Source organism: Trachypithecus francoisi, unplaced genomic scaffold (assembly GCF_009764315.1).
Source record: "Trachypithecus francoisi isolate TF-2019V2 unplaced genomic scaffold, Tfra_2.0 Lachesis_group2, whole genome shotgun sequence".
In the NCBI taxonomy this organism is placed as follows: Eukaryota; Metazoa; Chordata; class Mammalia; order Primates; family Cercopithecidae; genus Trachypithecus; species Trachypithecus francoisi.
Genome location: NW_022681465.1, coordinates 150,088,209 through 150,102,999, shown reverse-complemented (window position 1 = coordinate 150,102,999; position 14,791 = coordinate 150,088,209). Strand labels below are relative to the sequence as shown.

Sequence of the window (14,791 nt, the reverse complement as noted above, 5' to 3'; positions counted from 1 at the left end):
AGGTCAGGAGTTCGAGACTAGCCTGGCCAACATAGCGAAACCCTGTCTCTACTAAAAATACAAAAATTAGCTGGGCGTGGTGGCAGGTGCCTGTAATCCCAGCTACTCTGGAGGCTGAGGCAGGAGAATTGCTTGAACCCAGGAGGTGAAGATTGCGGTGAGCCAAGAAAGTGCCACTGCACTCCATCCAGCCTGGGTGACAAAGTGAGAGTCCATCTCAAAAGTAAAAAAATAAAAATAAAAAATCATATGTAATTCACATTTCAATGATATAAATAAGATTTTATTGGAATACAGTCATGCCAATTTGGCATTGTTTATGGCTGTGTTCACAATACAATGGCAAAGTGGAGTAGCTGCAACAGAGCTTATGGTCCACAAAGCCTGAAATATTTCTATCTATTTCTATCTAAAGTTTGCTAAGTTCTAAGCTTTTGCTCTAAGTTCTATGCTTTTGTACAATTATACTCGTGACTTTGTGAAAGTTGTAAGAATCAAAATGAAGTCGCTTATGCCATAGCCCAACAAGTAGGAGTCGGGACGCCATAAAGGAGGGGCTCTCACGCACACATGTCTATGTTAAAATCTATTTTTAAATTACACTTTCTGAAAACCACAACCTTGAACAAGGCCACTACAACCTTACACACAGAATACTACAAGGACATCTGCCTAGCAACTCTCTGTTCAGCCTTGGAGTGATGCCACCCTTGTTATTGATCCTTGTAGCCAAGGTTAATAGTTTCAAAACAACTTAAGTAACCTTGCTCGTTTTGCCTTTAAAAACTTTACCTTCCTTTCCCTCTCTGGGTACATCCATGGCCCTTCATGAGGTGCACACATATCCCATATTGCAATCTTGAGGATTCCCAAATAAACTCATTGTCTTTGGAGAATCTCTCTGTTGTTATTTTAGGTTGACAACTTTCTCTCTTCCCATGACAGCAAAGCCCTTTTCTTTCTTTCTGTCTTTTTTTTTTTTTTTTTTTTAGATGAAGTTTCACTCTTGTTGCCCAGGCTGGAGTGCAATGGCGCGATCTCGGCTCACTGCAACCTCCACCTCTCAGGTTCAAGCAATTCTCCTGCCTCAGCCTCCCGAGTAGCTGGGATTACAGGCATGTGCCACCATGCCTGGCTAATTTTTTTTTGTATTTTTAATAGAGATGGGGTTTCTCCAGGTTGGTCAGGCTGGTCTCGAACTCCTAACCTCAGGTGATCCTCCTGCCTCGGCCTCCCAAAGTGCTGGGATTACAGGTGTGAGCCACCGCTCCTGGCCAACAAAGGCCTTTTCTCGTTCAAAACCCTTTCTTCCCAATCCTTACCTGATTATCCCAGCTGGCCACATATTTCTTTTCACTATTTCTCAGCATTAGTTAATACAGCTCAACACAGTTGTAATTAACTTGTACGTTTTATATTTTATGAATGTCTTGAATATGTGTTTACTATCATCTCTGTTTCATCATGAAGACTCCAAAGATTAGAACTTTCTGGCCAGGCGCGGTGGCTCAAGCCTGTAATCCCAGCACTTTGGGAGGCCGAGACGGGCAGATCACGAGGTCAGGAGATCGAGACCATCCTGGCTAACATGGTGAAACCCCGTCTCTACTAAAAAATACAAAAAACTAGCCGGGTGAGGTGGCGGGCGCCTGTAGTCCCAGCTACTTGGGAGGCTGAGGCAGGAGAATGGCATAAACCTGGGAGGCAGAGCTTGTAGTGAGCTGAGATCCGGCCACTGCACTCCAGCCTGGGCGACAGAGCGAGACTCCATCTCAAAAAAAAAAAAAAAAAAAGAACTTTCTATCTCCTGTCTATTTATGTCTGGTATTTCTCTCCACACCCAAAGCAGTGCTCACGTTTTGGAGTCAGACATATCCCAGTTTGTATTTCGACTCCACCACTCACAAAGCTGAGTAGGTTACATGAATTTCCTGAGTTTCTTCATCTGCAGAATGGGTTTGTTATGAAGATTAAGCAGATGATGTACCATCGGGTCCAAGATTCTGGAAGTGCTTCATAACAGTAGTAATTATCAGTGGATAATTTCTTTATTTGTTTTTTTTTTTTTTTTTTTGAGACGGAGTCTTGCTCTGCCACCCAGGCTGGAGTGCAGTGGCCGGCTCTCAGCTCACTGCAAGCTCCGCCTCCCGGGTTCACGCCATTCTCCTGTCTCAGCCTCCCGAGTAGCTGGGACTACAGGCGCCCGCCTCGTCGCCCGGCTAGTTTTTTGTATTTTTTAGTAGAGACGGGGTTTCACCGTATTAGCCAGGATGGTCTCGATCTCCTGACCTCGTGATCCGCCCGTCTCGGCCTCCCAAAGTGCTGGGATTACAGGCTTGAGCCACCGCGCCCGGCCAATTTCTTTATTTGTAATGTGAAGATATTACCTTTCGCTCTTAATGGACATTATGGTAATGTAGTGAGAATTAAAAGAAGTAGTAAGTCATTAGAAATAAAACTTCGTGGTTTAATTGGAGCCCTGTAAAGACTAGCTGGAGAAGTTCAAGGCCTCAAATGAGATATTAGACTAATGAGGCTTTTGTCTGAATTTAACACATTTAACAAACCCTTCTTGGTTACTTACTGAGCTCCGCACTACCTAGGTCAAGCCTCATGTGGACATGAAAGACAGAAGGCCACATTTATCCTGGAGATTTGTATCTATATTGCGGGGGGAAAGGCATACGGACGTGAGCTATCCTCATACTTGTCCATGTTTCTCTTCTCTCTCAGGAGGGATGATTCAGAGTCAGCAACTCACATATGCAGTACTGCACATGGAAAGTATTACTGTTACTCTGTGGGGAAATAAGTTTCTAAGTGCAGCAATCTGAAATTAATAACTTTCTCTGTGGAAACTCTCTTGACAACATCTCGAGATGAAGCCAAAGAGCACAATTTTTATGGCCTTGGATTATCTTCTCTGTCTGCTTGGCTTGCACTAGGCATGGATCTGTGAGCCAGAAATTCAGTTTTCCCCTTCGTTGTACAATTTGCCTGCCAGCTGGAGGCCTAATATAGCAGTGACTCAATTTCTCAATTCTCCAATTTATCCACCCATCGAATCAAGGCAAATAATCTCAATTTACTTATTAGAGGCTTTGGGGAACTCAAGAAAAAAAAACCAAAATCCTTACCGTGACTACAAAACATTTTGGTTGAGGACATAGGAAAAGAGATTGGAAGTTGGAGATCAGTTTTCTTTTACTTTCAATGGAAAATATTTCTATGATAAAGCCTGTTATTTATATTATGATAAAGATTTGTGTCTGCATGCAGGGAGCATATAGATATTGAGGGAGAAAGTAATTTAGGAAAGAAAGAGAAGGGTGGCAACATCTTTTCCACAAAAGCCACAGCACTGCAGACATGCCTAAAGATTGCAGTTGTTGCTCCAATAGCCATATGTGGCAGGCTGACAAATTCTTCTTTCTTTTTTTTTTCAGAGATTGTGTCTCATTATGTTGCCCAGGTTGGTCTCAAACTCCTGGCTCCTGGGCTCACGTGATCCTCGAGTCTCAGCCTCTCAAAGTGCTGGGATTACAGATGTGAGTCATTGCGCCCAGTGGACAAATTCTTTTTTATTCTTTCTTACATGTAAATTTAGACAATCTGGACAAAGAAGTCTGGATTTGTACTTTCCACTGCTGAAATTTTTAAAAATTTCAGATTAGATTTTTGCACCCTTTATACAAGATTACATGGCAGGACATTATGTTTGATTCACTGTACCTGATTACATTTAAAGGTTGTTTTTCTGGATTAAAAACAACAACTGAGGGACAGAGTAAGGAGCCTCTAAATAGACTTCAGAGCTTGGAATGTTGCTACATTTGTTCACTCTTCCAGCATGTTAATATGTGAGACTAATACTTGGAAATAGCGACAGATATGGAGAAGTTTGGATACTGAGAGGAACTCAAAGTGAAGATGCTAAACACCTAGAGTTTTTATTAATTACAATTTTCTCATATATACAGAAACCTCAGGGTGTGTTCGAAACACTGCTCTCTTTTGAAATACATAATTAACTAAACTTCAAAATTAGAAGCTAAGACAATAATCATATTAATATGACCTCTACACTGCCAACTTGGAAAGGCAATGAAGAAGAATGGGAATTGCAACAAGCTTCAGAGATGGAAGATTTTTTTTTTTTCTGTGTAGGACATGTGGGTAGAAGCAATTGCAGATGGCTAGGTGTGAAAGAAACAGAGCTTGCAAGCCTGCTATATAACTATACTGTGCTAGATGCCATTGGGAGGTAATAAGATTTAAAAGACAAATACTCTTGTCTTCACAAAGCTTATAATTTAGTTGTGCAATACTGGTTAAGAAAGCTGGCTTAATGGAGTTGTATTCCAGCTTCACCCCTTAGTAGCTCTGTGTCATTGGGTGAGATATTTAACTTCTTTGGGCATAACTTCCTCATCTGTGAAACACTGATAATTGTATCTCCTATATGGCAGCTATGCCAGCATCCTTTCTGTTCTTCCACAAGGCAATCTCTCTCTGGACCACCCTTTGCACCTGTTCCTGTGGCCAGGAAAGCCTTTAGCATGGCCAAACCCTTCAAGTTTTGACTTCCATGTCACCGACTCGGGGAGCTTTTTTGGAAAATATGGTTTCTGATTCCGCAGATGAGGCTGTTAAAATACTAAAGAACTGCATAAACATGAGGGTGTTATTATAATCATCCACCCTAAGTAGGATTTGAGATCCAAGCAGTTCTCAAGGATTTAGGGTTAGCAAACATTTACTGTAAAATGTCAGATAGCAAGTATTCTAGGGTTTGCAGGCCATAATAAACAAAAGGGTGCTGCTGTGTTCCAATAAAACTTTATCTATGGACACTGAAACTTGAATTTCACGTACTTTTCACAGTCACGGTGACAGACCAGATTTGGCCCCCTCCCTGTCGCTGGCTGACTCCTGGTTTATGAGTATGGCAGATACAAGAAGGGAGTGAATAAGAACCACGATTCTGCTGCCAGACACCAGGGATCAGGTCGCTGCTGTGAAGATTGTCGACCTCTCTGGTTGCCAACGACCTGGAGAATTGTGCTGTGGTTCCTGTGTCAGGGTGGTTGTGGGGAAGGCTGGATGAGGGGACGTAGGTGAAGCTCAGTGCTTGGCTCGAGGTGCTTATCAGCAGCATCGCCCTTTCTTTGGGCTGGCCTGCTAGTAATTCGTTTTTAGTGGAATCGAATACAACACTTGAGCCTCGGAGGCTCAGGTCGTCGGAGCAACTACACCCGGGCCGGGGCACCTCGGGGCGATGGCTCAGGGCTAGGGTAGGCCCGGCGGGGCCGAGCAGGGCGGTGCGAGTCGGGGGCGGGGCGGCGGCGTAGCGTCGCCGTAGTCCCCGCCTCTTCCCCAGGGGCCGCGTCGGAGCCTCGGCGGCGGCGGCGGCGGTGCTTACAGCCTGAGAGGAGCGTCTGGCTCGGGAGCAGCGGCGGCCATCGAGACCCACCCAAGGAGCGTCCCCCTCGGCCTCCCAGCGCTCCCAGGCCGCAGCGGCCGCGCCCATTCAGCTAGCTTGCTCGCTCGCTCTCCTTCCCTGCTGCCGGCTGCGCCATGGCGTTGGCGTTGGCGGCCCTGGCGGCGGTCGAGCCGGCCTGTGGCAGCCGGTACCAGCAGGTAAGCGGCGCCCGAGTCCCGCCCCGGACTCCGGCCCCCGGCTCTGCCCTGCCCGCTGACCGTCTCAGGCCTCTCTGGCCGGCCCGCGGCCAACTCGACGCCGGGGCTTGGCAGGCCGCGCTGGGCCTGGAGGGGCGGGTCGGGCCCCCGGCTCGGATTCGAGGCTGCCGCGGGCCCGGCCTGCCCCTCTGCGACCCCGGGTGGGACTCCGGCGGTGGAAAGCCCTCCTCCCGGCCTCGTTTCCCGCATTTCCCAGGGCGGGCGGGTCCCTGAGTCAGAACCCGAGAGCCACAGGCGGCATCGGTCTGAGGCATTCGTTTTTCATTTTTCCACCTTTGGTTTGATGTCATTGGAAAAGAAAGAAAGAAAAAAGCAAGAAACGGAAACTGGGTGGTGAGAAAAGATTAAAATCTCTGCTGCTGCCGATAGCTCCCCACAGCAAGATGCTATTGCTCAGGGTTTCAGAGCCTAGTTTGTCGAAACCCAGTCCCCTCGCCTCCGTTTTCAGACAAAAGTAAAAAATGAAGCAAGAGACAAACCCGCAGTTTGCAGTAGATTTGGAAGAGGCGATGTTTGGCTGTGGTGATGCCCCAAAAGGGAGAGCTACGATGAAGTCTGCAGGGCGTGTGCCGGGTGTATTTTAAATGCTTGGAAGTGACGTTTGAAGAAATTTGATGGCATAGCTGGGGAGGAAATGTATAGGGAATGATTGGATCATTTTCTCGGGTCTGATTTATAAATTGAGGCCCCAGGGAAAAGAGCTGCTTGTTTCACTCCCCGTCTGTAGCTAAGTTCCCCCAGGAAATTTAGAGACCTTCTGCAGGATTTTTAGAAGTGTTAATCTATCATATCGTAATTGTGGGAATTGAGCCAGGTGGTAAACTGATGTTGACTGGAACCGCAAATAACGGCTTGTGTTTGCCATGTTTCACATGGTTTCGGTGCATACAGATGTCAATCCTGCTTTTATCAAATAAAATGTCCTATCTTAGACGATCTACAATTTTACATTTTAGAAATAAGGAAAGCCAGTACGATGAAAACGTACATTAACCCTGGTGCGGCTGGTTACTGGTTTGTTTTGCTATCATGAGCCATGTGTTGCAGTCCGCCCCCACTCAGGGTTGGACTCCTAAAATGACTAGTTAAGAATTTCGCTTCTTGGTTTTATAAACACGGCCCAAATTGTGGCAATGCAGTTAATCCTTAGATCTTTTCAGAGCACATGGATCTAGCACATGCTTTTTTTGTATGACCTTGGGCAGCCTGTGGGTTCCTTACTGCTTTAATAAAATGGGAATGACAGATGTCACTTAACTGTGACATCTTTGCAAAGTGACTTTTAAACAGTGTTTGCAAATCACCCATACTGTATACTATCATCTGATTTCATCGCTTTCATCCTGACTTGGATAAGGCGAACAAGCAGAACAACTGTGGTTTTTCTTTGTACTGCCATCTTCTTGAGCTATTAGGTAATGCCGATATACTGCTAGAATACAAAAAATTTGCTGGAGTATCAAAATCATGTATTCCTTAGTGTGGCGTTTAATATTTTTTAATTATGCAGAATTGAAGTATCAAAAAAAACAAAACAAAAATCTTTCTAGAAAAATTGTAGAAGATGAAAGCCCAAAAAACTGCAATACCCTCCCTAAACAAAAACCAACTAGATAACCGAAGGTAATATTTTAATGTGCATTCTTGTGGGTTTATAGCTATGTTATAGATCAGTGTATGTGTGTACAGATAAGGAATGAAGGAAAGCTAATATTGATTTTTTTTATGCAGCAATCACAGTACTAAGTAATTTACGTCCATTTTTTTTTAAATTTAATCCATACCAAACCCTCATGAACCAGGGTTTGTTCTCATTGTCAAAGACTGAAAGTGGCTCAGTAACTTGCCTCAAGGTCACAAGCTGCTAAGTAGTGATTACAAGGATATACACACGCTCACCTACTTAAAACACAGGCTCACAGTCCAAATATAGGTGTATGCATTAGCAGATATATGCATATGCATATGTATTCTCTTATGTACCCATATATACATGTACAGACATATCTTTGTACATTCGTGTGCAGTTTTATGAGCCCCTGATCATACTTGCACATACTTTTGCACGTGTCCATGTGTATCTTGTTCTCAGACATGTGCATTCATACATTTGCATATGTGTATCATGCACATGTATCTACAAAGGCATACTAGATAAATAATGAAATGGGTTCATATTTCTATTTTGTAATGTTCTTCACACAATGTTATTAACATTTTCTATATAAAATATTTTTAATGTCTGCATGGTATGTAATTGTATGGATGAATCGTAATTTAACTAATTGCCTGTCTTTGATCACTAAGAATGTTTATAGTTTTTTTCATTGAAATTTATTTTACATACATCTTCAGCCGTTTCCTTAGCATAAATTACTAGACATGGAAATGCCTGGTCAGAGAATATACATATTTAAAAGGCTTTTGAATTATAGAATGATGGTGAATTGTCCAGGCAACTTGATAGGAGCATGATACTCTGGTTGTCACACAGGGCTGTTCTGACTTCTATTTGATCTGGTTAATCAAATTGAGCTAGTTTTCTCACCAAGTAAATGTAATGGAAAACTGTATGATTCATAAATGCAAACACAGTTTTGTCTTTATAGTCTTTTTATTGGTAGCGTAATATGTGGACAACTTGAATTTAGCATAGTAGTGACAGACTATGCAGAAAGGCTAGGCTCAGCCAGGTGCGGTAGCTCACACCTGCAGTCACAGCACTTTGGGAGGCTAAAGCGGGCAGATCACTTGAAGTCAGGAGTTCGAGACCAGCCTGGCCAACATGGCAAAACCCTGTCTCTACTAAAAAATATAAGAACTAGCCAGGTGTGGTGGCACTCGCCTGTAATCCCAGCTACTTGGGAGGCTGAGGCAGGAGAATTGCTTGAACCTGGGAGGCAGAGGTTGCAGTGAGCCGAGATTGTGCACTGCACTCCAGCCTGGGCGACACAGTGAGACTTTGTCTCAAAAAAGCAAAACAAAACAAAACAAAAAACATCCAGGCAAGGTGGGTCACGCTTGTAATCCCAGCACTTTTTGGGAGGCCGATGTGGGCAGATCACGAAGATCATGAGGTCAAGAGATTGAGACCATCGTGGCCAACATGGTAAAACCCTATCTCTATTAAAAATACAAAAATTAGCTGGGAGTGGTGGCATGCACCGGTAGTCCTAGCTTCTTAGGAGGCTGAGGCAGGAAAATCACTTGAACTCAGGAGGCAGAGGTTGCAGTGAGTCGGGATCGCGCCACTGTACTCCAGCTTGGGTGAGCAAGACCCTGTCTTAAAAAAAACAAAGGCACCAAGGTGGGTGGATCATGAGGTCAGGAGATCAAGACCATCCTGGTTAACATGGTGAAACCCTGTCTCTACTAAAAATACAAAAAATTAGCTGGGTGTGGTGGCGGGTGCCTGTAGTCCCAGCTACTTAGGAGGCTGAGGCAGGAGAAACCTGGGAGGCAAAGGTTGCAGTGAGCCAAAATTGCACCGCTGCACTCCAGGCTAGGCGACAGAGCGAGACTCTGCCCACCTGAGACTCTGCCCACCCCCTCCCCCCAAAAAAGAGGCTAGGTTTATAGGTTCCCTGTGGCATTGTGTTTTTTTTTTTTTTTTTTCATTTTGAAACTGAGACTGTGTCTCAGACAGTATGGAAGCACTATTTTAGAAAGACCTAAGTAGGCCCATACTGAGTGCTGAGAAACCTGTTGCATGTTTCTCTCTCTGAGGACGTTAACTCCCGTTCATCCGTAGACGAACGCAGATCTTCTGCAGTAGATCTGTGCGTGAATTTTGCCAGTTCATTCCAAGTATTTTGGGATACTTGGATTTCAATTCAGTGTAAGTGGGTGATGATGACACTGCCTTGTAGGTTCAAACAGATTACAGAATGCTTAGTTCTGGACTTGCCTCATTACCTGCTAAAGAAGTAAGCATCATCAATACTCTGTATTATAGTTTGATGACATTATAGAGCAGCTTTTGGAATGGTATAGTTTTGGATAAATTCTCTCAGGATTATGGAGGAATATTTTGATGAGCGTAAGAATTTCGTCTCTGATAGGTCAAACCATATTCATGTTAAATTATTAGATGAAGTAATGATCCTGGAGGAAGGAACGAATAGTGCTTATGTGGGATTTTTGCTTGTTTTTCAGTTCCAAAAGAAGTTATAATTATATCGCAGAATGCCTCTTAGGTTATGTCAAAGTGTCTTAAGTTCTATGCTGTATTTGTGGCCTACATGGTCAGGGATCAAAGAAAATTTATAAAAATATTAGGAAGACGGATAAATTATTCCTTTGAAAACTTTTAATTGTGGTAAAATCCATATAAAATTTACCATGTTAACCGTTTTTAAGTATATAGTTTAGTGGCATTAAGTACATTCACATTGTTGTGGAACCAGTCCATCTCCAGAACTTTTTCACCTTGCAAAACTGAAACTCCATATTCATTAAACAATAACTCTCCTTTCCCCCCTCCTCCAGCCCCTGGAAACTGCCATTGTACTTTCTGTGAATTTGACTACTCTAGGTACTTCTCATAAGTGGAATTAGATAGCATTTGTCCTTTTGTGACTGGCATATATCACTTAGCATAATATCTTCAGAGTTCATCCATGTTGTAGCATGTGTCAGAATTTCCTGCCTCTTTAAGGCTGAGTAATAGTCCATTTTATATATGTACCACATTTTGTTTATGCATTCATTTGTTTATGGATGCTTGGTTTGCTTCTACCTTTTGGTCATTGTGAGTAATGCTGCTATAAAAAAACATGAGTCTACAAATATCTTTCAAGTCCCTGCTTTCAGTTCTTTTGGATATACCCAGAAATGGAATTGCTGGGTTATACAGCAATTCTATTTTTAAGTTTTCGAGGAACTCCCATACTGTTTTCCATAGCAGCTTCACCATTTTGTATTCCCACCAGCAATGTATAAGGATTCCAATTTCTCCATATCCTCAACATACTTGTTCTCTTGTTTTTGTTTTTTTGATAGTAGCCATCTAATGGGTGTGAAGTGGTATCTCATTGCAGTATTAATCCCTATTTCCCTAATAATTAGTGATATTGAGCATCTTTTCATGTGCTTATTGGCCATTGATATTTTCTTTTTTTTTTTTTTTGAGACGGAGTCTCGCTCTGTCGCCCGGGCTGGAGTGCAGTGGCCGGATCTCAGCTCACTGCAAGCTCTGCCTCCTGGGTTCATGCCATTCTCCTGCCTCAGCCTCCCGAGTAGCTGGGACTACAGGCACCCGCCACCTCGCCCGGCTAGTTTTTTGTGTTTTTTAGTAGAGACGGGGTTTCACCATGTTAGCCAGGATGGTCTCGATCTCCTGACCTTGTGATCCGCCCGTCTCGGCCTCCCAAAGTGCTGGGATTACAGGCTTGAGCCACCACACCCGGCCAGCCGTTGATATTTTCTTTTTTTTTTTTTTTGAGACGGAGTCTCGCTCTGTCACCCAGGCTGGAGTGCTGTGGCCGGATCTCAGCTCACTGCAAGCTCCGCCTCCCGGGTTCACGCCATTCTCCTGCCTCAGCCTCCGGAGTAGCTGGGACTACAGGCGCCGCCACCTCGCCCGGCTAGTTTTTTGTATTTTTTAGTAGAGACGGGGTTTCACCATGTTAGCCAGGATGGTCTCGATCTCCTGACCTCGTGATCCGCCCGTCTCGGCCTCCCAAAGTGCTGGGATTACAGGCTTGAGCCACCGCACCCGGCCTGATATTTTCTTTAGAGAAAATGAGTATTCAAGTTCTTTGCTTATTTTCGAGTTGAGTTTTTTTGTTTCATTGTTGAGTTATAGGAGTAATTTCTTCATGATGTTTACATTTTCAACCTTTACTATGGAAATTTCAAACACATACAATAATAGAATAGTATAAGAAAGGTTGGCCGGGCGCGGTGGCTCAAGCCTGTAATCCCAGCACTTTGGGAGGCCGAGACGGGCAGATCATGAGGTCAGGAGATCGAGACCATCCTGGCTAACACGGTGAAACCCCGTCTCTACTAAAAAATACAAAAAAACTAGCCGGGCGAGGTGGCGGGCGCCTGTAGTCCCAGCTACTCGGGAGGCTGAGGCAGGAGAATGGCGTAAACCCAGGAGGCGGAGCTTGCAGTGAGCTGAGTTCCGGCCACTGCACTCCGGCCTGGGCGACAGAGCGAGACTCCATCTCAAAAAAAAAAAAAAAAAAAGAAAGGTTCTGCACCATCACCTAGCTTCAGCAATTGTGAATGAATGGCCAATATTATTTCATTTATACTCACCACATTATTTTGAAACGAATCCTAGAAATCATATATTGATAAATGTTTATATGTGTAACTCTAAAAGAAAACAAATGGTATGATATTTCAAGAAGATATCACTTGAGGAATATATCATGAGAGCTCTCGTAATCTGGGAGGAGTATGGAAACAGGATTTGTCAGTGTCGTGCTGTGGATCCATAACTAACTGTCGTTTGTATTGATTGGTCTCACTCTTACCAAGCCTCATGCTTTTTTTTTGTAGCAGTGACAGATTCCTGTTAATCTATCCTTGTTTTCTTACCTGATCCCATGGGTGACCACTTGTTAGGCAAGATTTGTTTGGCTTAGTCATACTGTGTCCTGAAAACAGGGCAGCGCTTCCTGGTTTGAGCAGAAATCAAGGCCCAGTTGAACTGCTCTAGGGAATTTTGCTCTAAGCTGATGCCACCAGTAGTAGTTTGACTGCACATAACTTCAAATTGTTTTATCCTATACATCAATTATGTTTCATTATTTTATGCTAGAGTATAAAGTAAATCCTACCATGAGAGTAACTTCCTGTTTTTATTAAGAAAGAAAAAAAGGCTCGAAGAGATTCAAGTGACATCCTCAGATTTATTTGTTTTTAGGGCTTTAAAATAATTATTTTGGTTTCTTAAAATGTTCTTATTTTATCTTTGAACAAGTACAACAGCTTAGAAGAATTATATTCTTTTTTCTTTTCTTTTTTTTTTTTTTTTTTGAGACGGAATCTCGCTCTGTCACCCAGGCTGGAGTGCAGTGGCCGGATCTCAGCTCACTGCAAGCTCCGCCTCCCGGGTTCACGCCATTCTCCTGCCTCAGCCTCCCGAGTAGGTGGGACTACAGGCGCCCGGCACCTCGCCCAGCTAGTTTTTTGTATTTTTTAGTAGAGACGGGGTTTCACCATGTTAGCCAGGATGGTCTCGATCTCCTGACCTCGTGATCCGCCCGTCTCGGCCTCCCAAAGTGCTGGGATTACAGGCTTGAGCCACCACGCCCGGCCTTTTTTTTTTTTTTTTTGTATTTTTTTAGTAGAGACGGGTTTCACCCTGTTAGCCAGGATGGTCTCCATCTCCTGACCTCGTGATCTGCCCATCTCGGCCTCCCAAAGTGCTGGGATTACAGGCTTGAGCCACCGTGCCCGGCCCTTTTTTTTTTTTTTTTAAGACAGCGTTTCGGCCGGGCGCGGTGGCTCAAGCCTGTAATCCCAGCACTTTGGGAGGCCGAGACGGGCGGATCACGAGGTCAGGAGATCGAGACCATCCTGGCTAACATGGTGAAACCCGGTCTCTACTAAAAAATACAAAAAACTAGCCGGGCGCGGAGGCGGGCGCCTGTAGTCCCAGCTACTCGGGAGGCTGAGGCAGGAGAATGGCGTAAACCCGGGAGGCGGAGCTTGCAGTGAGCTGAGATCTGGCCACTGCACTCCAGTCGGGGCGACAGAGCGAGACTCCGCCTCAAAAAAAAAAAAAAAAAAGACAGAGTTTCCCTCTTCTTGCCCAGGCTGGAGGGCAGTGGCACTATCTTGGCTGACTGCAACCTCTGCCTCCCAGGTTCAAGCGATTCTCCTGCCTCAGCCTCCTGAGTAGCTGGGATTACAGGTGCCCACCACCATGCCCAGCTGATTTTTTGTATTTTTAGTAAAGATGGGGTTTCACCATGTTGGCCAGGCTGGTCTTGAACTCCTGACCTCAAGTGATCAGCCTGCCTCGGTCTCCCAAAGTGTTGGGATTACATGTGTGAGCCACTGCGCCCAACCTATATTCTTATAATAATGGACAATTTAGATAAAGCAACTTTAATACTTCTGTTCCATTCGTACTGAAAATTGGCTTGATGATTTATCTTTTTCTCAAGTCATTGTTGCCAGTAAGCTAGGCAACTGGCAAATATCATGTATGAAATTTTTTGGGTTTGACATACTTTCCAGTGGTAATTGCTTCTAGTGGTTGACTAGGTAGGGATATGAGTCAGAGTAGGCTCTGGGTATCCACAGGTTGCACATTTGCAGAATCAACCAACTGTGGATTAAAAATGAGGAAAATAACAATACAATAATAAATAATAATACAAGTAAAATATACACTATAGCAGCTATTTTACATAGCATTTACATTGTATTAAGTGTTATAAGATTGGCCGGGCGCGGTGGCTCAAGCCTGTAATCCCATCACTTTGGGAGGCCGAGACGGGCGGATCACGAGGCCAGGAGATCGAGACCATCCTGGCTAACACGGTGAAACCCCGTCTCTACTAAAAAACACAAAAAAATTAGCCGGGCGAGGTGGTGGGCGCCTGTAGTCCCAGCTACTCGGGAGGCTGAGGCAGGAGAATGGCGTGAACCCGGGAGGCGGAGCTTGCAGTGAGCTGAGATCCGGCCACAGCACTCCAGCCTGGGCGGCAGAGCGAGACTCCGTCTCAAAAAAAAAAAAAAAAAAAAAAAGTGTTATAAGATTATTTAAAGTACATGAGGTAGGTTATATGTAAATACTATACCATTTTATGTCAGAGGCTTGTGCATCCTCAGATTTTGGTATCTGTGGGGAGTCCTGGAAACAGTTCCCAGCAAATACTGACGGATGACTGTGTGATATGTCTTGTTAACTTGATCAAGTATGGTAGTAAAGCAAGTATAACCTGATAACACTTAGCACATCCTGCTCTTACAATAAGGCTTACTCATTATTTTTCTGAATAACATAATTTATATTAAATGTCCTAAATACTAGCACTGATGAAGTTTAAGAACATTCCTAGTGAAATATTTTCTTATTGATTAATGCAGTTCCCTTTATATGTATATTTCTTTTCTTTCTTTC

The 14,791-nt window shown here is 44.0% G+C and overlaps 1 protein-coding gene across 2 annotated transcripts in view; it reads left to right on the top strand.

Moving 5' to 3' along the window:
* The first annotated feature begins 5,361 nt into the window (after positions 1 to 5,361).
* Positions 5,362 to 14,791, top strand: part of NDFIP1 (Nedd4 family interacting protein 1) — a 62,573-nt gene continuing 53,143 nt past the window's right edge. For both annotated transcript variants that reach the window (XM_033180814.1, XM_033180813.1), the window contains exon 1: positions 5,362 to 5,640. In XM_033180814.1, coding sequence (XP_033036705.1) covers positions 5,578 to 5,640 — 63 coding nt within the window. In that variant the 5' untranslated portion in view covers positions 5,362 to 5,577. The remainder of the gene's footprint in view (positions 5,641 to 14,791) is intronic.